Source organism: Lissotriton helveticus, chromosome 5_1 (genome assembly GCF_964261635.1).
Source record: "Lissotriton helveticus chromosome 5_1, aLisHel1.1, whole genome shotgun sequence".
NCBI lineage: Eukaryota > Metazoa > Chordata > Amphibia > Caudata > Salamandridae > Lissotriton > Lissotriton helveticus.
In genome coordinates, this window is record NC_136065.1 from 1,630,635,728 (window position 1) to 1,630,662,595 (window position 26,868).

General features: G+C 43.7%; 1 protein-coding gene across 2 annotated transcripts in view; it reads right to left on the reverse strand.

The window, feature by feature from the left end:
* Positions 1-26,868, reverse strand: part of LOC144755665 (receptor-interacting serine/threonine-protein kinase 3-like) — a 267,630-nt gene that overhangs the window by 57,386 nt on the left and 183,376 nt on the right. For both annotated transcript variants that reach the window (XM_078644833.1, XM_078644834.1), the window contains exon 7: positions 6,705-6,787. In XM_078644833.1, the coding sequence (XP_078500959.1) occupies positions 6,705-6,787 (83 nt within the window). The remainder of the gene's footprint in view (positions 1-6,704; positions 6,788-26,868) is intronic.

A 26,868-nucleotide genomic window follows, 5' to 3' on the forward strand; every position in this document is an offset into this window, starting at 1 on the left:
GAACCACAGCCAAACTACAGAAAAACTCCAACGCATCCAAAACGCCTCAGCCAGACTCATCCTACACGTCCCCCGTCAAGCTCACATTTCCGGTCACCTGAAATACCTCCACTGGCTCCCCGTCAACAAGAGAATAACGTTCCGTCTCCTCACCCACGCACACAAAGCCCTATACAACCTAGGACCTGAATACCTCAACACACGCCTGTCCTTTTACACCCCCACCCGCCAATTTCGATTGTCCAATCAAGCCCTCGCCGCAATTCCACGCATCCAAAGATCCACCATGGGGGGGAAGATCGTTCTCCTACTTAGCGGCCAAGACCCCACCTCCGCCTTACACAGAACCACCTCTCCTTCAGAAAACAACTAAAAACTTGGATATTCGATAAGTAAAGTACCCCCCCTCCCTCAAGCGCCTAGAGACCCTCTGGGTGAGTAGTGCGCTATACAAATTTTAAACTTGAACTTGAACTAGTAACCACCAGATGTCACTCCTGCACCATCATCTAAGAGTGCGGTGTCTTGGGCCCTAGGCCTGTATGCAGATGTAATAAAGACACAGGGGCACGGTTATGGCAACTGGAACTGGCCATGAGCACATGAGCTCGGAGCCTTTTATTGGCAGAGTCACCTGACCAGCAACGCCTCTGTTGGATTGGTGTGGTATGGGTGTAAGGCTCCTCGAGGAGTGGCTGTGTAGCAAGCACTAGAATGTGTCCAGCAGGACATGACATTCCTCCCAAATGTTATTAAAAATAAAACAAAGACCAACCTGTGGGATGAATGAAAACAAATACTCCAAAAGGGGGCCCAAGGGAAAGATATTTATAGACCAATCAAATGTAAATCCCCTAATACCTAACAATCACAATAACAACAAAATATGGTGGTCTGATCATACCGGCTTTGCTGCGTTTGCATAAAATTGCGTTTGCTTGATTGAACTGCTCACTGAACATTGTTATTGTAAAAGCACGACTGAAGATATAAAGCACTACTCTGCGCAAGTTGAGAGATTGAAGGTCTCTAAATAACACGGAGACAAAAGGTCTGGACATTGTAGTTGACTGTCAATGTCGACTGTATATAAATTAACAAAAAACGTCTTTCTAGTCGAACTGTCCACAGAGAAGGTTCATTGTAAACACATAGTACAAATAACATGTAGGCTGCCTGCTACCTCCAATTCATGCCTTAGGTTGAAGAATGAGAGTTTTTTTAGGCGGATTAATTCACAGAAAGTGAAAAGGCTGAATATTTTTTAAAGCCCAAATAAGTGAGTAAGTCTGCTTTTAAGACTTTCATTACTTTTTCAGAGCGGGGCCTCACATATATATACTCGAGCGGGATCTGAGAGGTGAGGTACAGATATGAACAAGTACTGGTAAGCACCTTATGTTTACTTTTTTACAAATTATATGCCTCTATAAATAGGCATGTTGGCACAATGTTGAATGCGGAGTCTATTTCTTTGTAATTTTTGTTTGCTTTTTAGATTTTCAACAAATCTTCATACTTGTTCCAAGAGTTTGAAACTGGATATAAAGTATGTATATATCCTATATTTAATGTTGCAGTGACATTACAACTATTTTGGTCCTTTCGAAAGCCATGGGAATGTTGTCCTGCAGGCTGAAACATGTTGACCACATGGACAGTGATTAAGTCATAACTGTCCTCCACCTGCACTTTTAATTTGGGAAACTCCACGGAATATATATTGTGTAAATAGGGGTATTAGGTTTATCTTATTTTACTCCACAATTTTCAATAGATGCACTGCTTTCTCACTGTAATTTCGAAAAATAGTTTTCTTATCTTGCACCCACAAGAGGATACAACTATAGTCATAGGTTCTCTCAATTGCTGAAGAGAGAGCCAGACATAGTTGTTTGGTAAAACCCAGGTGATGACACTGGGCACCCTTCTGTGTGCAATGATGGGATACCAAAACATCCTAGAGTGGGCATGATCTATCCCTCTTTTTTCTTCATTTTTTCTTCACTTTTCTTAATCATAGCCGCTTTTATCAGAGTGCCTTGATTTTCACGTTTTCCTCACTGTTCTGATTAGAGACAGACAGAAGATAACAGCAGTATACGAGTTATACTTATGAATGAAAACAACTCAAACATTACTACATCGAACAGCCTCTAGAGGCAGTCCGCAGGACAGTAGAGGAAAGGTGCAGCTGGGAACATCCAGACATCTCAGCATGCATCCATAGTTCAACCAGCTACCACTGGGCATGAACATTGTGTAGATGTAGTCCAGATTCTTTGGCAGCATATCAGTTGGGTCAATGTCCACTTACGCACTGTTGGATGGTCCTGCTTGATCTGGCTGTGATGTGGCTGGTGTCAGCAGTTTAAACTTGGTGCATCAGGAGCGTTGATGGGAGTCCCACATCAGAGCGTACTCTTGGGGCGTCTTGACACTGTGATGACAAGTCTTGCCAGTACTGGAATGGTGTTGACGATGCTTGGGATGTTTTCCTCTGAAGCTCCGGTGCCTCCCAGTAGCTTGTCAGTGGGGCAGCTTCCAGACCACCTCTTATGCCAGGATACCTTTGTGCAGGAATGTTCATGAGGCACTTTTTCGTGGGTTGCCTTGGGACCGCACAGACGGTGCAGAATGGCTTGTGGGCTGCCTGGGCGCCGCTGCAGGATCGCTGACAGAATCATGGCGGAGTCACTCATGCAAACCACAAGTAAGGCGGATACATGGTCGGTGTGCTTACCAACTAGCCCCAGGTGCGGGTGGGCCTTCACATAGTCTCTGGACACTTGGTTCCTCTCACGTTGCCAGGGGCACCTTGGTCTCTTGGTGCTTTACGGGTGTACGGCTCAACCCTGGAGATGAATTGCTCCTTTGTTGGATTGGGTGATGCACATAGCAAAGATGGCGTGGCTGCTTTTTGATGACCTGGATGACAGGTGGTGATGATTTGCATGGAGTAAGGGTGACTGGAGGGATTTTGCAGCACGTAGCTCAGTGACTTTGCTGGTGCTGTTCCCCTTTGGCATGTGCTGTTGCGAGCGGGGATGCCATCTGTCTAAAGCAGCCAATGCTTGGGAACAGACGGTCGTGATGGGAAGCATGGGCTAGAGACACAGTTTGTGCCTGCAGGCGGCTTACATTTAGTTCTCCCACCGTGCTGTTGCAAGGGACATTGCTCCACCTCGGTGGCTGGCCTGTCTCTTTGGGGGCACTCACTGGTAGTGGCATGAGACCTCAGTTGATTTACCATGTGATCTTGTGCTCTTGCTCATCTGTGGTCATCCGGTCCTTCAATGTGACAGGTCTGGTCACTCACACGCTCTTCTTTCTTCCTTGGTTCTTGATTGCAGTGTGGTGTCCTGTCCCGTGTCGTCAGTTCTCTTCAATGGTACCACTTGCCTGCTCCGTTGCATTTGTTGGACTGCATATCTTCTCTCGTCCTGAACTACTGGCTGGTCTGGTCCTGTCTGCAGGACTGGGCATCTTCTCACAAGCGCGTCAGCCATTTTGTGGATGGGAGTGGAAGTAGGTGTGCTTAGACGGATCCGGTCTGCAGTCTCTTCCGTACCTTGATTCTCCTTGACAAGGTATTCCAAGTGCAACTCAGGATCACTGTGGGAGGTGAGGGTCTCCTTTCTTTTGCAGTGGTGGCAGCCTGACACAGGGAAATGGCAGGGTTTAATAAATCATGAGTCAAAAAAGGTAAATTATGCAGCCTAATGCAGCGCATTTTGTAGTGGTACTAATTCCTTATTTTTGCATTTTTACACATGTTAACACTGTACTGGCAAAGCTTTCACCTCATTAATATCAGTTTAATAATGAAATACAGTCCTAATAAGAGCATGACCGGACCTGGCTTGCTTGCATTTCGGTTCAGGAAGGACCTGGCACGGTAGTGCGGGCTGGACTGTTCTCACTGTAGCAGGATCAAGACTGATTTACATATGGTTGGGCCAAACTGAAGTGGCATGGTGGACACAAAAACATGGCTTCAAATGCAGCCAGAGTGATTGTCAATGGCTGAGATTATTTCAAGCATTTCATCCATCACTTTGTTTTAGATCCCCTAAGTGGGACAGGTACGCCCAGACGTGGGTCGCGTGCTTACTGTGCCACTGGAACCAAGTTATAACTGGTTCATGAGCCCTAATAAGGGTGAAACTAGTCCTGGGTTGCTTGTTCAAGGAGGGCCTGGCCTGGCATTTCTGGCTGATCTGTTCTCATTGGAGCAGGGTCAAGATTGATTTGCACATGGCTGGGTCAAAATTGAAGTGGCACTGTGAGTGAAAAAACATGGATTGGGATGCAGCCCGAGTGATTGCCCATGGCTGAAATGATTGCAAGTATTCCATCCATCACTTTGTTTATGAGCTTTATAACACAACAAAGTCTCAACATGGACAGTAGCAGCACAGCTTTACCAAACACAAAGAATACGTTCAGGATAGGTGGTTGTGCAAAGAGGGACATCACACAATTCTCTCACTCATAGAGGACAGGTACAACACAAATAGCCAACACTCTAAAGGGCCCATGAGAGGAGTTTAAGGGCAGTTATTAACTCACTGTAAACACATCTAAACATACAAGAAGCACAAAACACCTGGAAGAAAGAGCCAAGTCTCTAACAGAATTACCATTGATTCATGCACTCTTAAGATGATGACCTAGCTAGTGTGGTATGGTTCATCAGTGCGTTCCACATCTAACATTATCTGGGAGCACTATTGTTCATTAGGTGGGCAATCCCCTTGTTACGGGTTTCCCTAGTTTTCATAAGTATATATCCCTTATGTCAACATTTATTTTGTATCAAAATTCTGTTAGTGGGTTCTTCCATCCATAACATTAAAAATAGACGGTAAGGCAATGGACCCAGCTTCTTTTTTCTGTCATAAGGTTATGCTGCTTAAACATCCACACTTTGGGCTAGGAACTTACTCAGGAAGACAGGCATCTCTCATCAAATATAGCGGAGAAGTCCCTTTTGAAAGGGCATGCTATGCAGGTCCAATCTATCTTTCATTGTTATCTTCATAAGCAGTGGAAGCACCTTCATTTAGCAAATGAAATGCCTCTCCTTCATTGAACAGGTAAACGTTGGGCAGAAATAGTGCAGGCTGTCCTCCTGCATGGGGCAAATATTGGAAGGGAGCAGCAGGGCAAGCTTTGCCCATCACATGATGCATACAAATCAGGCAGCAGCCGTGCATATTTTGCTTCCTCACTGAATCGGTACAAGATGGCAGTAGCAAACAAAGCTTCCCACTTCTTTCCATGCCCAGCAGAAAAGATTCAGCAGGGCAGACTAGCACAAAACAAACTGTCATGGCTCACAGAATGTACAGTTGAGGCATGAGTGGCATGCACGTTAGAGACAGGTCTCATGAGCTGGTGAGCTATACAGTGAGTGATGCAAGGTATGAAATCATTCGAATTTGATATTCCACTCAACATCCTGAACGTCCCAACTTTTGAAAATATTGAGAAGTAGCCACTAGATCGCTATGCTCTATACGGTCACATAGGTTGCAACCTGTTCAAAAAGGTTTTGAATGAGTGTGCACCAGATGCTGTGCAATCCCATACTTGGTGCTGAATCTGTTGAAAATGTTGAGGGCCGCCAGTGAGGTCTAGTCTCACACAGTTCTGCTACACCATACCTCAGCACAGCCACACGCGTGCAATTACACAGTTGTGTAGTCTGCCACAAATGCAGGACACCAAAACCCTTCTCAGATAGGCCACACTGCACTCTATATATCCTTTCATACAATTCATCGACTGCTTAAGCAATCCATATCTAACTCCTTTTTTGTTTCAAATGTATGCATCTCAATACATTAGGGGCATCAAAACACTAAGAGCACAACTCTGGCCCTCACACACGATACCAAAACTCTAAACAGATAGGCAATATCCCACACCTACACTCTCAGTCATAGCACTCTCTTAGGCAACGTACTAACCATCCGTAATGCACTTTGGTGTCTAGTCAAGGGTTGAAGAACTATATAAATGCAAGCACAATAGAATAATCTGGCCCTCTTTCCTCTTAACTGTTTTCTTTTGTCATTATCTTATCCTTTGTGTACCCTTTTTTGTAATTTCGGAAGTCTAAATGAAGTTTCATCAGTGTCGGGTCTTCTGAGTGACGTTCTCCATTATGGATTCCTCCTCAATCGGGTGTAGTCTCTTAATATGCCCTATCCGGGGCTTCAGCCTGTCTTTTAGTCTTACCACTGGAATTCACTGCTGTATTAGTGTCTCACTGACTAGCTTCTTCTTCCAGGAGCTTAGCTATGGGAAATATTGAACAGCCACATGCTATCACTGCTACATCAAGGCCAACTTATTCCGGGTTTTCGGGGCCTGCAAGTGCACCCCATTCATGCAAAGTGAAGTAATGCATCCACTCCAGGAATCTGTGTTTGACCTAGTGGTCAGATTCAAATCCAGGTGAGTCCATTCGGCCTTTCATCCTCCCAGGGTTGACAAAGCGTACCTCCAAATTATGTAAAAAAAATCTGTTATACAGTGAAAAGATGCCCGAAGATGTGAACGTGTGCTTTACAAATACATATTGTATGCCTCCAGCAGAGCATGAGGAATTCAGAATGGCAGGTTGAAGCACAGGCCCTATTATTATCAGAATAATATGGAGAGGCAATGACACAAGTATTGGGATCCCATCTTACCAGAATGTCTTGCACCTTTCTCACTGCTGAGATGATCCCGGACTTGTGAACCGTCCAAATTTTTTCCACCTCCATGGAACATTCTGAAGTGGAAGAAAGAAGATACAAGAAGACCTGCTCAGTGAACCGAAATGTACAAAGTGCATACAAAAAGCAACACCACTGTAGATGTTGTGGTAAATAAATAAATAATACCTCTCTTTTTGACTAGACATATATCATAACAGATAGCTCAATAAATAAGAGTCAAGATTCGAGGTAGTAGGAGTTTCGCAGGTTTATTACAGCATAAGGACAGGAACAGGACAACCTGCATAGGAATAGGATGACAGGGCCCAGCAGCTGCTGGGGCTGGGTCTGGGATGAGCGCGCTGACTTTTAATAACAATACATGAGCATATATACATAACGCAAACACATAGCATTACATTGCAGTAGGCGTAGCAGTGGGTGGAGCAGAAGGCGTGACGCGTAGCAGTCGCGAAAGATAAGGGCGAAAGTAGGTGTAACTGGGCGTATACATAGACATGTGATGCAAACGTAACAGAATATGTCATGAATGGGGCGGAAACCATGGAGGGGGCTACCTAAGGAGCCGGGACCTCTAACCTGATGGTGCGCGCAAACTAGCAATGACGTATCACTAGGAGAAGCTGGGGGCTATGAACTCTGTGCTAGGAGCAGAGACTGAAGTCTGGAGAGTCAGGGCGACATGTACCTAAACAGTATCTAGTATCTGATGTTTAGAGAACATGTTGATATAAACTAGAAGTCAGGAGAGGAAAGGCTAACTTGATTCTAAGACTGGACCATGCATTATTCTACATGTAGTGCGTGATGAAGAATATTAAATGACCATTAAATGCAGTATTTCTCTAACGTGGAGACGTGAAGGCTAGACAATGACGGAAACTATTGATGCAGTTCAGTAGCTTAGGAATGCAGAGAAGGAGGACTGAACTGATAACTGGAATCATAACATATTCTTGGCAGACTCAGAGACTGAGCCAGGCTGGGCCGGGCACTGCGAGGCAGGAAGTAAGTGAAGGGTCGAGGATACAGGTGGGGGCTGTATCGCTCCTCAGCGAGGTGTCAGGAGACAGGAGCTGAATCTGGTGTCCAGGCCCTTTTGAGGCCTAGAAACGGGGACTTTATAATAGAATAACGTGCACACTGAGAAACGTGGCAACGTAGCTTTACATAGGCCTGATATTCGTAGTATTCACGAGGACTGGAAACTGGCATACTAGAGGTGGACACAACTGTAATTGCGTCATTAATCGAACATGGGGAATGCATATGCATATTTAATCATGCACACATAACATATGATGGATGACACGTAGGGACACAGAACATGGCAAAATTTACTTTTCCACATTCCCTCCTTGTCACTACGTTTCCATCAGGAAACATCAATATTCATGATACCATCTATCATTTCATACAGTATCATTTGCTCGTCTCGAATTATCCTGGAACGGGATTTAGAACGGGGCTTGGGACTAGGAATACAAGAGGTAGCACAAATGCCGCAAATCGCAGGGCCACATTGTATACAGAGGCAGCAGCTGAATATGATCGCTACTGCAATACCTAGAAAGGACAAGACTTTCCATCCCCATGCGGAAATTATATTCCAGAACCAACCGGACCATGTCCAGGTGCCTGGATCTTGGTGTATCAGATGGGCAATTTTATGGAGTCTGGTTATAGCTGAATAAACAGACGGCGCGTTATTTGGAATGAAAATGCAGCAACTAGATCCGATGACTCTACAGGCCCCGCCCCTATCGGCCAGTATGACGTCAAGGACGAGACGATTCTGTAAAACGACAAATCTCATAGCAGATTGCTCTTCGGTTAAGTTACCTAGAGCAGAGGCAGTCTCATTTACTACAGCTTCGAGGGTTCTGGTTAACCTACGGATCAGTTTACTATTCTGGATAGGTCCTATAAAGAAGAAGAAACCTCTGTTGAAATCTGTATACTGTTCTAGAGCAGTTTCAGTATAATCGACAATTGGGGACTCCCTTCTATGTCTAATGTGTACTAGATGTGTATTTCTATGATAATCAGGTGGGGCTAGAAAAACTGGTGGCAGTAGGAAGGCAATGTAACAGGTTCCCTCCCAATCGAGGGGCAGACGAACATATGCGGTTTGACCACAAATAAAATAAGAATGACGTGAAGCTTTGAAGATAGATTTCCCACTGTCACTATACTTGACAATAGTAGTACAATCACTATGTCCTACGTGTATGGAACCATAATTTCGGACACATAATTCGCCTTTGACTGGTAGTACTGAAATAGCAGGTAAGTCTGGAGTAGTATCAGACTGAACATTCAGGACCATGAAATTCGAGGAATAATTTCCTAGATTATATACTTCATTTTCTAGATCTAAACCTGTTCTGTGGGGAAGACCTTGCTTGTCTGGAAAACATGTACTGTTAAGAAAAGACATATCTGTTGAGGATGACGTTAACGTGGACCATGCTCCACACGAACCATTATGTGAAAATGGATAAGGAAAAAGTGGCAGAACTCCCTTCGGTGTCTGGAAAGGGGGGAGTCGACCACACACCCAACAATTAGTGGCATTGCTGGACTGGTGTGAGTAATGTAACATGCGGATAAATGAGTTATTTCGCATAGCGAGGCGGTAAGAGAGTTCATGAGGAGGCAGATCACTAAACGTGTGCTCTACTGTAGCATTAGCAGACTTATTTACATGAAGAACTGGGAAATACAAGAAAAATGCATAACTGGTGCAGGAAATCATAAGGCTGAGAAACAATATGAAACATAGAAAAACGATACATCGGATTGAGTTTTGACTAACTCTCTCATTATGGGGGTCTATTTTATACATGTCAGAAACAGTCTAACCGTTTCACCTAGGGGAGGACTTAGACAATCAAACTGACTGACTTATTTTACTAGACCGGAGTTTTAGCTTGTACTCCTGTTGTGGAGTTTTCTCTAACAGGGGAGGGGTTGTAGCAATGTCTTTTGCGGGACAGTCCTTGAGAACAATATTTTGGCAATCCTTCAAATCCTGGGAAATGTTCTTTAAGACGGGTTTCAGTCCATTAAAAAGTTTGACATGAGAAAGGTGCACCCAGCCTTTGCGTCCTTCCAACTTCACGGCTGTACGGGTGGTGAGGAGGACCTGTCGGGGCTCTTTCCAACGAGGTTCCAGCGGACTTGATCTGTCAAAGTTGCGGACCATCACCATGGATCCTGGAACGATTTCGTGCGGTGCCACCTCGGTATTGTCTGGAAATGCGGCAGCAACCTGTGAACGACATGAGTTGAGGGCAGACATCAAGGAAGCTAGGTAATCTGTCAGCATATTACTTGAAACATCGGTAATACTTCGGGGTCTAGGAGTACCCCACATATTAGGGGGGCGGCCAAAAACGACCTCATACGGGGACAGACCTGATCTGGAATGTGCGACCATGCGCATATAAAACAAAGCGACTGGCAGAGCTACTAGCCAGTCCACACCTTTTTCTTTACACACTTTTGCAATACGGATTTTCAGGGTCTGGTTATGTCTCTCTACGAGACCGGCTGCTTCAGGATGGCGTACACAATGAAACTTCCACTGGTACCCTAATAACAGGGAAACATGCTTCATGAGTTCAGATGAGAATGGCTGGCCGTTGTCAGAATATACGACTCTAGGGAGTCCATAACGGGGGAAGAACTCACGAACCAACTGCTTGGCAGTGGTCGCGGCTGTGTAATCTGGGACTGGATATGCTTCTGTCCACCTGGACAAAGCGCATACAACTACAAGGACATACTTGAAACCTCGACATCGCTCCATCTGAATATAATCCATCTGGAGGACTTCAAAAGGGTGGTCAGGGGGCTGGAATCCACCTTGTTCCACCGGGACACTTTTACCTGGATTAAACTGACAACATATCATACAGGTACGGACTTTCTGCTTGGCTGCAGCTCGTAAATGCTTGTTGAACCAAATGTTCTGGATACTGTCTAACATAGCTTTTTCTCCTAAATGTGCTGGACTATGTGCGGTATTAATAATGACTTGAACCATAGAGTCGGGGAGAAACCATGTGGCTCTACCCTTCGTTAACCATCCTTGATCTGTCTGGACCCCTCCTTGTTCGGACCATTTCTTGATTTCTTCGGGAGTAGCATGTAACTGGATATCTATGACATCTTGTGTAGGGTCCTTAACTGTCATACATGTAGTCGGATCTGGAGCATGTGTCTGTGTCTGATTAACTTGAATGTCTGGAGTCTGTGCTGTAAGCTTGGCTGTGCGATCTGCTAGATCATTACCTTGGGAAATAATGTCAGTAACTTTGGTATGTGCTTTGCACTTCATGATAGCGATAGATGTCGGCAAATGTATGGCATCTAACAGAGCTTGAATAAGGAAACCATGCTGAATCTTGGTTCCATGAGAAGTCATGAAACCTCTCTCCTGCCAGAGCACTCCGAAGTCGTGTACAACTCCGAATGCGTAACGTGAATCTGTGTAAACATTAACTTTCTGGTTCTTGGCATGTATACAGGCTTGTGTCAGAGCAACTAGCTCTGCTGCTTGAGCGGACAGGGTATCAATACGGTGTGTTTCAATAACTTCGGTGTCAGTAGTCACTGCATACGCGGCGACTAGTCCTCCTGTACTTGTTCTCATACATGAACCATCCACATAAAGTGTCAGGTCGGGATCTGGTAACGGAATATCTGTCAGATCTTGTCTTGGCTTTGTCGTAATGTTAACTACTTCCACACAGTCATGTGGGTCAGGATTCGAATTAACTGATGGTAACAGTGTAGCAGGATTTAAAATGTTGCAGCGTCTGATTTCTATGTGTGGCTGGAACAGTGTCAATTCATAACCTGTTAAACGTGCAATTGTCAAGTGCTGAGTTTGTGTTCGGTTTAAAAGAACTTCCACAGAGTGTGGAACTTGTACTGTCAAGGTATGTCCTAAGACTATGGAATCACTTTGTCTGATAGCTAGTGCTGTGGCTGCAACTGACTTGAGGCACGCAGGCAGAGCCTGGGCTACAGGATCTAATGTGCTCGAAAAATAAGCACAGGGCTTGTATTGTCCTGCTTGATCTTGTGTGAGAACAGATAATGCTGTACCTTCGCGTTCAGTGACGAAAAGTGTAAAAGGCTTACTGTAGTTCGGTGTAGCTAGAACTGGAGCTTGGCATAAAGCTTTCTTTAACTCATTGAAACTTAGTGTATGTTCAGATGTCCAAGGGAGGACAGTCGATACGGCTGCCTCCTGTGTCGTTAACTGTATCAGTGGTTTGGCTAGAAATGCATACTGAGGAATCCATTGTCTACAGTAAGAAGTGAGGCCGATAAAAGCACGTACCTCCTTCTGGGTCTTGGGCTGAGGAAGACTCGCTATTAACTGGATACGGTCTGGTGTCAACTGCCTACCCCTCTTGGACAGTAAGTGTCCTAAGTAGACCACTTGCTGGACACAGAATTGAAGCTTCGAAGGGGACACCTTGTGCCCCATCTCGGCTAGGAAATACAAAACTGTAAGGGATGCTCGCTCGCATGCACGTTCAGAACGGGCTGTGATCAGTAGATCATCGACATACTGGAGCAGGGCAGTGTCAGTTGGCATGTGAATGTTGTCTAGTTGTCTCTTGAGTGCTTGACTGTAAATACTAGGACTTTCTGTGAAACCTTGAGGAGCTCGTGTAAACATATAGCTCCTTCCATTTAAACAAAATCCGAAAAGAAACTGGCTGTCTGGATGAATAGGAACACTGAAAAATGCGTTCTTGAGGTCTATGACAGTGAAGAACGTGGCTTCGGAATCAATGGCTGTCAATAGGGAAGAGATGTCTGGGACAACTGGGTACTGCGGAATAATACATTTATTAAGCTCTCGTAGGTCAATCACTAATCGATATACTGGGGGTGCATTTGGATCAGTACGTTTCATGACTGGAATGATCGGAGAATTACATACGTTGGAGTCAGTTTCTACAACCACTCCTTGAGCCATGAGCTCGTCAATAATTTTGGATAAGGCTGCTACAGCCTCAGGTGGCAATCTGTACTGTCTGATTCGTGGTAACACTACACCTGGCTTGAGAGTCACACGATAGGGTGTGATTTGCATGTAACCTACATCAGTTGAACCTTGCGCCCATAAGTGCTGCGGAACATTAGACAGTCTTGAATCAAAATCTCGTAATACATAGTGACCCTTAAAGTCACGTAGGAACAATCGTATTCCCTCTGGGGAACAGCATATAACTGCACCTAACTCTTTCAGTGTTTTAATGCCTAATAGATTTTCTGGACATGACTTAGTAAGTAACAGATCAGTAGTGCGGGACAATGGACCTACTTCTAGAGTAACTGGTTTTGAAATCTCATTTACGATAGGTTTTCCTGAAAATCCAAGGGAAACATTTCTTGAGCCTGAGAGCGGAGCCCCTGGAACTTCGGCATGACTAATTGTGGTCCTACTTGCCCCTGTATCGATCAAAAACTTTCTGTCTTTCCCTAATACTTGACTGTGAACATAGGGACCTTCTTGATCTACAGGTATCTCGATGAGAGGCAAGCCTACCTCCCTCTCTAGGCTGTTTCATGAATACTGCTGGTACTCTGGATACTCAGACTGTGCATACTGGTACATCTGCGATGTAACATGCTGTGTTGCAGCGATAGGCTGCGGTGCTGTAACTGTCTGTGGTGCATTCTGTGACTGAGGAATCTGGGAAACTTGTTCTTGTCTAGGCGGACGTGGTCTTTCTTTAGTCTTACCAGTAGCTATGTTGTGTTTCAGAACTGCACACTCATTTATAAAATGACCTGGCTGTTTACAATAATTGCAGTTCCCTTTAACGGGAGCTGCAGGATGACTGGCTTGATTCGGACCCCTCTTCTGACTGTCTTGAGGAACAGATTGTGCAACTAGTACTTTCATTTTCGTGTCTTTCATACGTTTTCTTTCGTGTTCTTGCTCTTCTCTGATTCTATTCTGGTGGTATTGAAGCATCTGCAACATCTGGGACGGGGTATTAGCTTGCCAGGTACTTTCGACTTTCAAAACTCGATTTTTAATTTGTGGACTTGAATTCTCGACTAATTTAGTAACAAAAAGGTGAGGGTATGACTCACTACTTGTCTTGAGGCCACTGTTGATGCTAAAACATTTTTCAAATCTAGAATAAAAATCACTAATATCCTCATCTTGCTTTTGTTTACAGGCTGAGATTGCATCCCAGTCTTCTTTTCTAGTTGTCAATAATCTAGGTAAAACTTGTATCAATAATTCTGGTAATTCTTTACATTTATCTCCAAGACCGGTACCTGGTACTCGTGCCTTATCTTCAGCTTCTAGAACTGCCCAATCGATCTTTTTCTCTCCCACCTCCCATTCTTTTTCCTTGAGCTTTTCATACACCCCTGCGGGCAGCAGAACCTTTAACATTTTAATTATATCTGGGTATGTGTATTCTCCCATACGGAGCATGTCTTTTAGTTCTCTATGGAACCCTGCTGGATCTTTGTCATGACAGGGAATTAATTTCTTCATCTCGAGGAGTTCCATCTTTGTTATTGGAGTGTATACAAACACTCGCTGCATTTCGCCACCCGTTCCTTTAACTGGGTGGACTTCTCGTAACGGATTCTGTCTCTCCATGTAAAATGGTTTACTTTCTGGAGGTGAGACATGAACAAAATGCGGGTTCAGAAACGTTCTATATTTGTGACGCTGTTCTAGAATGACACTAATTAAATCGGTACCTAAACCTTTCCATCTATACTGGAGTAACTCGTTCAGGATATCATGTAACGGGCCTGGATCAGAGTGCTGACCCTCATACAATGTAATGAGGTGCTGGATCATATACATACCCGCCAGTCGTTGTTCGGCTGGGGGCATTTTCAGAAACATTTGTGCCACTATTTCGTCTGGAAAAGTGGTAGAATCAGTAATCCATCGGACTGCTGATCGGGCTAGTTCTTGTTCATGCATGGTACTTAACTCACTGTAACCGATTCGTGATTTCAGAATGTGATCGGTAGCTTGGAATACTTGTTCTAGTGAACCTTGTTCTGGTGCTGGAGAATGAAAAATAGACTTGTGTTCTAGGCGTAAATGGCGATCTGGAAATCTAGATTTTCCTACATACGCTATTCTGGCGGGATTCTCGTCCTCTACCTCTTCAGTATCAGAGTTACTTTCTTTCTCGCTTACTTGTGCTGCTTTACGCTGTTCGTGTAATTTTATTATTTCTCTACGGATTTTCTTGTACATACTCTCCATAGCACCGACGGTCTTGTGCTTACCCTCGGCTATATTATCACTCCACCTTGTCAGGATTTTCATTTCGCCCGGATCTTTAGACGGGTAATCTTGTTCTCTTATTAGACAATTGATCAGAAACTTTAATATCATGAGCTGGATCTCGGCTTTCCTTTGAGACATGGCCTCGCTAATACTTTCTGGATCATCTCCTGTACGGATGAAACGATATATTCTGTCTAGATCTTCTTTCATATTCGGTAAGGTGACTAGATACTCGGCCACCTTTCTTACGCGGAATGAATATAAAACCATATTATCCTCGCCTGGGACTGGATCATAGCCGCATTCGGCAAGGGATTTTCTTATTTCTGCTACAGTCTGATGTCTGGGCGTACGCTGTGACGCTTGTGCATGTAATTCGGATAACGTTAAACGCTTGTGTGGCGGCGGGGTTTGAGGAGTACCTCCCCCTGCGGCCCCTAAACTGGAGTCGTCTACTGAGGCTCTTCGTCCTGGCAGAGTGGGAAATGGAAATGTAGGCTGGACTTGTATGACGGACTGGACCGGGGGTACCGTAACAGGTACTCCGGTGTCTGGAGAAGCGGGAAGTGCCTGATTTACAGGGACTGGCGGGGCGCGAACAGGATTTGCATATTCTGGGACTGTGTCGTCCAAATAGGACGAAATAAAAATATCAGCTGCGGTCTGTTTGTGACGTAGCTTGGTCGGAACTAATGGTGGCGGGAAATTACTGGATGCCTCTGGGGTCGCTTTTGGCAAACCCTCGGCAAGGAGAGGATACATACCCCCAATAAGGGCATGCCTCTGTCTGTCTGACTGTTCGGCTTTGACTTGTTCACCAATCTCGATTAGTTCTTTTTCTTGTGCTCGTTCTAAGGATTCTCTACTTAATTCTGACTTTCTGATTTCTTTTTCAGTTCTTTTATGAGCTTCTTTACGCCATAACTCGATGGCATCTTTCTGTGACTGTCTGGCTTTCTTTTTCCATAATGCCTCTTCTACTCGCATGATGCACTCGGCATCCCATGTACCCGATACGGGCCATCTATACTTTTCTTCTAACTGTTTGGTATACTCTACCCATAAATCTAGATACAATATGGCGCTTATGCCATGCTTCTGATACATAAAATGACCTGGACTGTCCCTCGGCGGAACAGGAACTGCTTCTTCTAACAAACCCTTTCTAGTTTTTAGCTGACGTAATCTCGAAAAGAGAGACATTGTAAACTTGAATCGGAACACAATACAATACACGAGAAACAATAACAATTTGGAGAACAATTCAGGCATACCACGACATTGGAAATACATTGAACAACATCATAACATAACAGTTCGGACAGAATATTACCTGGAATACTGAGAACAGAAACACAAGAATTTCTCGAGAACGGAACAGACTAGAGTTACTGGATGCACTGCTGAAACAGTACGGAACATACCGGTCCCATAAAGGGACGCATCAAGACCCGTATCCACCTAGGTGAACACTTCGTTTGTGAGTCTGTGTACCACCAACCCACGGACCAGAGTCAATTTAGATTGACCCTGTCTAGATACTACCCCAGTAATGGTACTCACCGGGCAGCAAGAACGGAAAGCCTCGGACTGGACTGGACTGCTACGACGACGGACGACGAACTTCGGACTTCAGTTACGGGTGGACCTCCGGATACCTCGGACCTTGGACTCTTGGCTTGGGCTCTGGTCGGGACTCGCCGCGTTCCTCCACCGTCTCGTTTGGATGCTGGACCGCCTCCTCCGTCTCCTCCGTGGGCCTGAGGGATACTTGAAGCAGAAATATCTGCCGGTGCACAGAAGAGTTCCGTCACGACTGCAGAGGGTCAGGGGGTCGGCGTGGCTTCACCGACACATGGGGAAAGGGCAAGTCCCTGTTCGGGCGCCATTATGTGGTAAATAAATAAATAATACCTCTCTTTTTGACTAGACATATATCATAACAGATAGCTCAATAAATAAGAGTCAAGATTCGAGGTAGTAGGAGTTTCGCAGGTTTATTACAGCATAAGGACAGGAACAGGACAACCTGCATAGGAATAGGATGACAGGGCCCAGCAGCTGCTGGGGCTGGGTCTGGGATGAGCGCGCTGACTTTTAATAACAATACATGAGCATATATACATAACGCAAACACATAGCATTACATTGCAGTAGGCGTAGCAGTGGGTGGAGCAGAAGGCGTGACGCGTAGCAGTCGCGAAAGATAAGGGCGAAAGTAGGTGTAACTGGGCGTATACATAGACATGTGATGCAAACGTAACAGAATATGTCATGAATGGGGCGGAAACCATGGAGGGGGCTACCTAAGGAGCCGGGACCTCTAACCTGATGGTGCGCGCAAACTAGCAATGACGTATCACTAGGAGAAGCTGGGGGCTATGAACTCTGTGCTAGGAGCAGAGACTGAAGTCTGGAGAGTCAGGGCGACATGTACCTAAACAGTATCTAGTATCTGATGTTTAGAGAACATGTTGATATAAACTAGAAGTCAGGAGAGGAAAGGCTAACTTGATTCTAAGACTGGACCATGCATTATTCTACATGTAGTGCGTGATGAAGAATATTAAATGACCATTAAATGCAGTATTTCTCTAACGTGGAGACGTGAAGGCTAGACAATGACGGAAACTATTGATGCAGTTCAGTAGCTTAGGAATGCAGAGAAGGAGGACTGAACTGATAACTGGAATCATAACATATTCTTGGCAGACTCAGAGACTGAGCCAGGCTGGGCCGGGCACTGCGAGGCAGGAAGTAAGTGAAGGGTCGAGGATACAGGTGGGGGCTGTATCGCTCCTCAGCGAGGTGTCAGGAGACAGGAGCTGAATCTGGTGTCCAGGCCCTTTTGAGGCCTAGAAACGGGGACTTTATAATAGAATAACGTGCACACTGAGAAACGTGGCAACGTAGCTTTACATAGGCCTGATATTCGTAGTATTCACGAGGACTGGAAACTGGCATACTAGAGGTGGACACAACTGTAATTGCGTCATTAATCGAACATGGGGAATGCATATGCATATTTAATCATGCACACATAACATATGATGGATGACACGTAGGGACACAGAACATGGCAAAATTTACTTTTCCACAATGTGGAGATTGTACTTCTTTAGTGAAGTAACTACGAGCTCTAAATGCACAACCAGAACATTATAACGTGCCTTAGGGGAAAAACCTACTGCTAAGTAATACATTTTACAACACAATTTTTCAGTTATCCTGTCTTAGGCTGGATAGGTAATAGCTTTTATTTGCATAGTTAATTAATTAAAACCATTGCAATACAAACATTAAAAATTGCGTTTATATGCAAAAACTGTATGTCACTCCAAATATTAAAATTACATCTAAATGCCAAAGAACAGTATATCCACACTCACAATTGTTGCTTTCAAATTAAAATCATAAAATCTCAATTTTTTAGACAACAGTAGTTCGAAATAGATATAGATTGTATAGTAATATTATCTAAAAGACAATAAAGGCTGGAGATTTTGCAGGCAGTTCTGGAGAGGTCCTAGTGACATATTACAATACTTAAGGTCTGCCAGAGTGCATGAGCATTGTCTTTTTTTTAAAGGAGGCGGTTCATATGTGTGCCTAACAATAACCAGTTTGTAAAACACCATATTCAAAATCATTTCTACACGGTCCCTTCTATTAAAACAAAGTTGGCAAGAATGTTTTGATGGCCCTTAAGTAAGTAAAGTAGTGGCACTACATTTCCATAATCCCCTGACCATCACAGTCTGTGAAGCAGTTTTCAAAGTTCTTTTCCTACTTCTTATTGTAAAGAACATTTTACCAATGCAGACTTCAGTACACGCATCAGTCAGCTAAGCACCCCCTTAAAAGCTTCCCTTCTCGCCATTGCACCAGGTGGATCAGCAGCCTGCTGCAGTGGCAGGGAGGTCTGCCAGAATGAGGTTCCTGGGACAGAACAGGAAGAGGCTGACTGTAAGGTGGGTTTGTCCAACATTTTATTTGTGTCCTATATCACTCTCCTAATGTGCTAATATTTTAAAGTTTTAAACAATTCTGGAGAAATCTTTACTAAGCTTTTCTTACCCCTCAAGAAAGGTCAACAAGTCATGTATTTGCTGCCTCTTGGAATACTCCAGTACTCAAGATATTGAACTTTTGCAAACGTTTTTCCTCTGTTCTACAGTATCTTGAATCAAAACTACTTAGCATCATTTATTTCACCTCCAAATGCTCATTTTATTCTTAAAATGTATTGGTTTAATCCAATTTGCCCCTTTTTCTCAATTTTCTTAAAGTTTCTAAAGGATTATGTTACCTACCCTGTAAGCATCTGTTCTTGGCATGCAGATCTATAGAGTCACATGCTTTGCATACTCCTGCCATCTAGTGTTGGGTCCGGATGTTTGCAAGAAGTCTTTTCCAGTCACAAGGTAAGGTGACTCCTCTTTCGGTGAGATTTCGCATAGGCATCGACAGAATGGATTAAGTGTAGCATAGAGATGTCCATGCATATGTGGTGTGCATAATAAGAACTGCAACAACCACAGGTGTACGGGAGGAGGAGGGCACATGTGAATCTATAGTTCTACATGCCAAGAACAGATGCTTGCAGGATAAGTAACATAATCCGGTCGAGGCATGTGTGCTGTAGATACACATGCTTTGCATAGACTGTATATCAGCACCCTCCGAAAGCGGTGGCTAACTATTGGGTGTTGCAGTTGTTTGAAAAAGTGTTTTTAGCACTGCTTGTCCTACATTAGCTTGTTGACGTGCTAATACATCCACACAATAATGTTTTGTAAATGTGTGCGGTGTAGACCATGTAGCTGCCTTACATATGTCAGCTAAGGGAATGTTACCTAAAAAGACAGCAGATGCTCTTATTTTGTGTGTAGAGTGTGCTCTAGGAGGAATAGTTAAAATTATTTTAGCTTTAACATAACCAGTTTGAATACATTTAACAATCCACCTAGAACTACCAAATTTAGAAATAGGATTTCCTTTACGAGGTGGTGCAAATGCAACAAAATTTTTTTTTTTTTTTTTACGGAAATCTTTTTTTCTTTCAATATAGTACAATAGTGCTCTTTTGACATCAAGTGTGTGTACAGCCATTTCTGCTACTGAATCAGGTTGAGGGAAGAACACAGGTACCTCAACTGATAGGTTGATATGAAAAGCAGAAACTACTTTTAGAAGGAATTTAGGGTTTGTACTAAGAACCACTCTATCTTTGTGAAGCTGAAAGAAAGGTTTGTCTCAGGTTAATGCCTGTAGCTCATCAACACATCTCAATGAAGTTATAATAATTAGAAAGGCAACTTTCCCTGAAAGAAATTGTAATGCACAATTGTGTAAAGGCTCAAAAGGTGGACCCATAAGCCTCGTGAGAACAATATTAAGGTTACAGACAGGTGCAGGTGGAACCCTGGGTGGTATTATTCTTTTAAGACCTTCCAAAAAAGCTTTAATTACTGGAACTTTGAATAAGGATAAATGTTGTCTGTTCTACAAATATGCAGCTACTGCAGCAAGGTGTAGTCGAATAGATGTGCAGGCTAAGCCAACTCGCTGTAGATGCAAAAGATAAATATTATTTTATATAGCTGCATCTAGCAGATCAATTGTGTTATTATTGCAATATAGAACACAATTTTTCCACTTTACTGCATAACATTCCCTAATGGTAGGTTTCCTTGCTTATTTAAGAATGGTCATACAATCTGGTGGTAGATTTAGTTATCCAAACTCTATGGTTTCAGGAGCCAAATCACTAGGTTGAGCTCTTTGGGGCTTGGATGTCTGAGTTCTCCATGGCTCTGTGTGACAAGGTTGGAAGTGAGGTGCAGCTTTTGGTGTGGGACCACTATCAGTTCTAGTAAGTGTGGTGAACCACGGTTGACAAGCCCATGTGGGAGCCACTAGAATCAGTGTCAGTGATGTCTGCCTGAGTTTCTGAACCAGATATGGAATCCGAGGGAGAGGCAGAAAAGAGTAAGCAAATATCCCTGAGCAGTTCATTCATAGGGCATTGCCTTTGGATAGATGGTGTGGGAATCTAGAGGCGAAGTTTGTGTATTTTGAGTTCTCTGCTGTGGCAAAGAGGTCTATGTGTGGAAATTTCAATTTTTAGAAGTATGGAAGCAGAACCTGGGGATGAAGCTCCCATTTGTGTACTTGTTGCTGCATCCTTTTGAGGAGGTCGGCAAACTGGTTGTGTATGCCTGGAAGGTGTTCTGCCAGGAGATGAATTTTGTGATGTATTGCCCAATGACAAATGTACTGAGAGAAGCGTGAGCCCCTACCCCAGTTTTTGTACATAGTATGTGGCTGTCATATTGTCTGTTCAGACTAGGACAACTTTCCCTACTAGGTGAGGCTGAAAAGCTTTTAGAGCTAGTTGAACTGCTAGAAGCTCCAAGTAATTTATGTGGAGGCTTTTGTGCTTGGTGTCCCATAACCCCTGGATTGTTAGATGATGGAGCTGGGTACCCCAACCTGTGATAGAGGCATCCGCTGTTAGTACGACTTGTGGAATGAGGTCGATGAAAGGCTGCCCTTTTTGTGTGTTCCACCACTGCAGAGAGCGATGAGTGTGGCTGTCTACCAACACTAGATCTGTTAATTGACCCCGTGATTGATTCCACTGACGTTCTAAGCATTCCTGTAGAGGACACATCTGTAATCTTGCATGAGGCACAATTGCAATGCATGATGTCATCATTCTTAACAGTTGCATGAAGGTTCTTACTGTTAGGTATTGGTTATTTTGAAACTGTAGTAATAAAGTTTGAAAGTTATGATTTGTGACTGGATTGGGAGAGGCTAGAGCTGTGTGCGTGTTTAGCGTTGCTCCCAGATATGCTTGTGGTTGTGAGGGTTGAAAATGGGTTTCTTGTGCATTGACTGTAAATCCAAATTGATGGAGAAGGTTTATAGTATCTTGAGTGTGTTGTGGACACTTTTCTTTTGTGTTGGCTTTGATGAGCCAATCGTCCAGATATGGAAAGAAATTAATTTGTTGTCTTTAGGATGAGCTGCTACTACTGCTAGACATTTTGTGAATACTCTGGGTGCAGTAGTCACCCAAAATGGAAGTACTTTGAATTGATAGTGCTTTCCTGCTATCACAAATCTGAGATATGTGCGATGTGCTGGGTGGATAGGAATAGGGAAGTATGCATCCTTTAAGACTAGTGTGGGCATAAAGCCGCCTTGTTGTAGAAGTGGAAGCACTTGTTGAAGGGTGAGCATGTGGAAGTGCTCTGACAGTATGTATAGGTTTAACGGTTTGAGATCTAAGATTGGTTACAGAGACCCATCTTTTTTGTGGATTAGGAAGTAAAGAGTAAACTCCTGACCCCTGATGGTTTAATGGAACAGGTTCTATAGCTCCTTTTCTTAGAAGAGCTTGTACTTCTTTGAGAAGCTGTCAGTGATGTAGAGAGAGTTTGTGAATGCAAGGTGGAATATTGTGAGGATTGCTGGTAAGCTCCAGGCAATAACCATGTTGTATAATACCCAAAACCCATTTGTCTGTTGTGATGGATTGCCAAGTGGGAAGAAACGGTTGTCATCTTACCCCGACAGGTGATGAATGGTCGGGGAAGTGGTAACAATTTACTGCTTTTTAGAGGACTGGGAGGTACGTGTTGGTGTACCTTTCCATCTTCCTTTAAAATTGTTTCCTCTATAGTTACCCCTGTAGTATCTTCTAGAGGTGGATGATAGGGCTTGTGTCTTAAATGAAGATGCAGCCGCATCTGAGGTGTTAGTATTAGTTTTGGAGCCTCCTCTATATAAGGAGTGACTCAAAGAACCTCTAGTAGAAGGAGATTGAAGTGCTCGCAAAGACTTTTCTACTTCAGGATCTTTTTTCATGGGAGTAATCTATTTGAGGCCCAAAAAGATGTTCCTCATCGAAGGTGCATTAAGAATGGTTTGTTGCACTCCTGGTTTAAAACCTGAAATTCTGAACCATGCATGTCTCCTGAGCATAATGCCAGTGTTGATTCCTCTAACTGCAGTATCTGCAGTATCTAATGCACGCCTGATAGTACAAGAATGTAATCTTATTTCTAATTCATCTATTTCCTGTCTCCTCTTTTTGTGTTCTTCTGAGAGATATTTTAACAGTTCTTCCATTTCATCCCAGTGAGCTCTATCATACCTGGACAAGAGACCTTGTGTATTAGCTATACCTCAATGGTTGGCAGATTGAGCAGCCACTCTTTTTCCTTATGCATCTATGTATTTGGATTCTTTATCTGGAGGTGGTGCTTCCCCTGATGTTTGTGAATTTGCTCTTTTACGGGCATTAGAGACTACTAACGAATCCAAAGGCAAATGACCCCTAATAAAAACTGGCTCAGATGGAGAGGCTGTATAGTTTATGTCCATTCTCAGCGTTAATATACACGCTATAACTGGGTCTTTAAAAATATCATTAGTATCTCTCAACATACTTTTAAGCATAGGCAACATTTGTGTTGTTCTGTGTGTTTCCTAATGTTTCAAATAGAAAATCATCATCCACTGCTCCTTTGTGTGCAGGTTCTCCGTGGTAATGATCTGCCATAGCAATTAATTCCTGATATGCAGTATTATCATCAGGAGGGGAAGGTTTTGCTGGGTACAGATCCGGATCTATATCTTGAGGTGGATCCATGTTATATTCATCCAAAGGATCTGGTGGTGGCCGATTATAAATGACATCATCCTCTTCTATATCAGGGTTTGTGTTAAGAGAACCTGATGGTGTAATGTGTAAAAAAAACGTAAACTTTGTACTTATATAGCGCGCAGCTACCCAGAGGTTTCTCGGCGCTGTACTCATACCGCTGTAGGAACCCTTCCTGGTTTTTCCCTGTGAAGTGTCCACTCCTGGGCACCCCCATGTTGAAACCAGGCATCCCAGCGCTGTTGGGGCCATTGTGGAGACTAAGCAAGCTATTGCCCAGAGTTGCAGCGTGGGACCCATGATTAGAATAGGCACTGAGGCGAGAATATCAGGTCCGAGGAATTTTGAGCCCGAGAGCCGCCGAGGCGGGAATCGAACCCTGGTCCCGGGCCAGAGTTCGGCATCAAGGTCTGCTGCTCTAACCATTGAGCCACACTTCTCCACTAGAGGATTTGTATGTGGTAAAACGAGCATTGGTGAAGAAGGTGGATGGGTTTGGAGAATATGAATAGGGCTTGTAGCTGCACCTTTTTCTACTTGAGAGGAATGTTGTATTCTGTATCTGCTTTTCTTTTTGAAGGTATTACTGGTTTTGTTGTTATCTGACTAGTATCAAGAATTATGTGAATTTTCTTTTGTTTTGGATCCAGTTTTTCTTTCATTTTTTCCAAGATTGGCTCCAGTGGTTGTAAAGGAGAGTAGTTTTGTTTTGGTGCCAAGCTGGATTTAATTTTTTTCTCTTTCGATCCGAAATGTTTCGGAACTGAAGGGATGTCATCTTGGCTCGGGCCGAGCCAGAAGGCTTGACTTGCGGTTTCAGTGCTGAGTCAGAAGGTGGGGAGTTGGATTCAGAGTCTCAGGGCTGACCATGGCCTGTTGGCATTGGAGGCCCAATAGCCTTTTATTTTGTTGGAGTTGGTTTGGTGGGCAAAGGGGCTTTGGTACTCACAGCACCCTGTCCAGCGGAACGTCGTGGGACTCTAGTTCGATATCCAAATCAGAATCGGAGCCCTGGGAGAGAAGGCCTCTTCTTCCACTGCCATTTCGTCCTGCTCAATATCTTCACTGAAGATATCAGGCGTGTCCTCGATACCTTGTCGGTGCATATCTCTCTATCGGGCCCAACGGTCCCGTAAAGTCTTTTTTTTGGATCGGAATGACTGACACACGTCGCAGACTTCCTCCTAAAGTTCAGGAGAAAGACAGAGGTTACAGACCTTATGCTGGTCAATGCGCAGATATGTAGAATGGCATCAAGGACAGAATTGAAAAAGTCCATCGAAGGAAGGCATGATGCTGGTTCTTGAAGTAGAAGCCGACCGAGGAAAGATGTAGACCCAAATTAGATAACGTTTTTATCAATTTTGACAAGAAAAGGTAGAAGATGCGATCGAAAACAAAACCGACAAGGGTAGAGTTAATTGCGCACTGAAGGGTTTCGAATCAGAGTGCCGCAATACACAGCCAAACCAGATAGCGGAAAGAATTAAATCTAAAAATGGAGTTGATGCCCAGGCGCTTTTCTTCCAATGCATGTCAGAGACTGGACCCTCCATCATCAGCGTAATACCTTGCTGAATATAAATCTTTTATTTTTATTCAAAATGATAATCATATTCAGGTGGTGAGGAACAGTTTTGTATACCATAACATAGTAAATTAATTAACAAGCATTGACAAAGCCAATAGGTCTTGTCGATGCAAGAGCTATTGGCTTTGTTAATGACTTTGAGTAATGTAGCCCAAGAGCACAGAATGTAAGCAGGTAAGCTGTGGTTTATCTTCATTTTCTGGGTTTCAGTGCCAGAACTGTAAATGTTTCACACTGTATACTTTTCCTCTCTGCCCATCCTCAGGAGAGATCTTACTGCGAGCGGCAAGCACCAGTGTATTAAATAATTGCAAAATGCTGTAGTCACATGAGAAAATTTAATAGTCGGCATGAAAGGCAAAAGTAAAAAAATATATATATTACAAAAAAGGGGGGACACACAACAAAGCATTGCCAAAGACAAATAGTCTTATCCATGGAAGAGCTATCGGCTTTGACCATACCTTCTAGCCATGTTGTGCAGCACGGCTGTGTTGCATGGAAGTAAAGAGAAAAAAAACTATGTACAGTCATCGCCAGCCACATCCTATTCATGAGACAATTCTGTGCACCCTCTTCAGATTCACCTTACAAAGCTTCACTTTTTCCATTGTAAAAAAAAAGTCTGATTTTGTGGAAGAGTCAATGCCTGTTAAGAATTACCTTTATCCCTTCTGCAATTAATATGCACATCGGTTCAAACCCAGCTTGTGCATTTTTGAAGCACTTAGTCTGGCAGTATTGCCCACTAGAAAAAGCATAATGACCAGAGCTATATGTGGAGCGGTTTGTGTTGCTTATAACCAGAAGCTGAATGTTCAGCTGCATTTGGGTGGCATAGAGCGCTTTTTCCCAACCCAGGAAGGAGATTCGGAGACATAGAGTTAAAGAGTGTTATACAGCTTATACTTTCCCAAGTAAAACTGTGCGTCTGTTAGGCAACATAAACATTAGAGATGTGCAAGACTGATTCTGAGCACACCATCAGGATATGTTGGCCTTAGTCCTGGTAGCTGACAGTGCACTATCTGTACCCCTAAGGTAACGAATAGATCGTGGCACCTCAGAACATGAGAGCCCTGACTCCACAAGGAAATCGTGGTAACAGATCTAGAAAACCTTTTGGTGGTTACTCATTGAAACTCAAAGAGATATACAAGAAATACACATCATGCAGTTTCAATATTTATTGAAGCATTGCGAATCTTGAATAAAATACGTGCTCTGCAATAATCAATAGAAGGAAACCGAATAATGTGTTTAGTATTACGACAATGGTGAAAAAGATAAACAGTTAAACCATGTTGTTTTTTACTGAGAATATATACATGCATACAAGCACTGCAGGATATTGTACTCCTACCTAGCGCTTCCTAACCTAGTGTGCCTAGGGTGGGTGAATCTGCCAAATCCCTGTAGGGTAATGTAAATCCCTGTTTCATGTGGGTAAGTGTCATCAAGGTGCCTGTCTTGGTGGAGAGCCTGGCATCCATTGCAAGAGGTAAACAGGAATCAGCTGGGATGAAATTCCGGCATGGCGGTGACCCCTCAGTGCCAG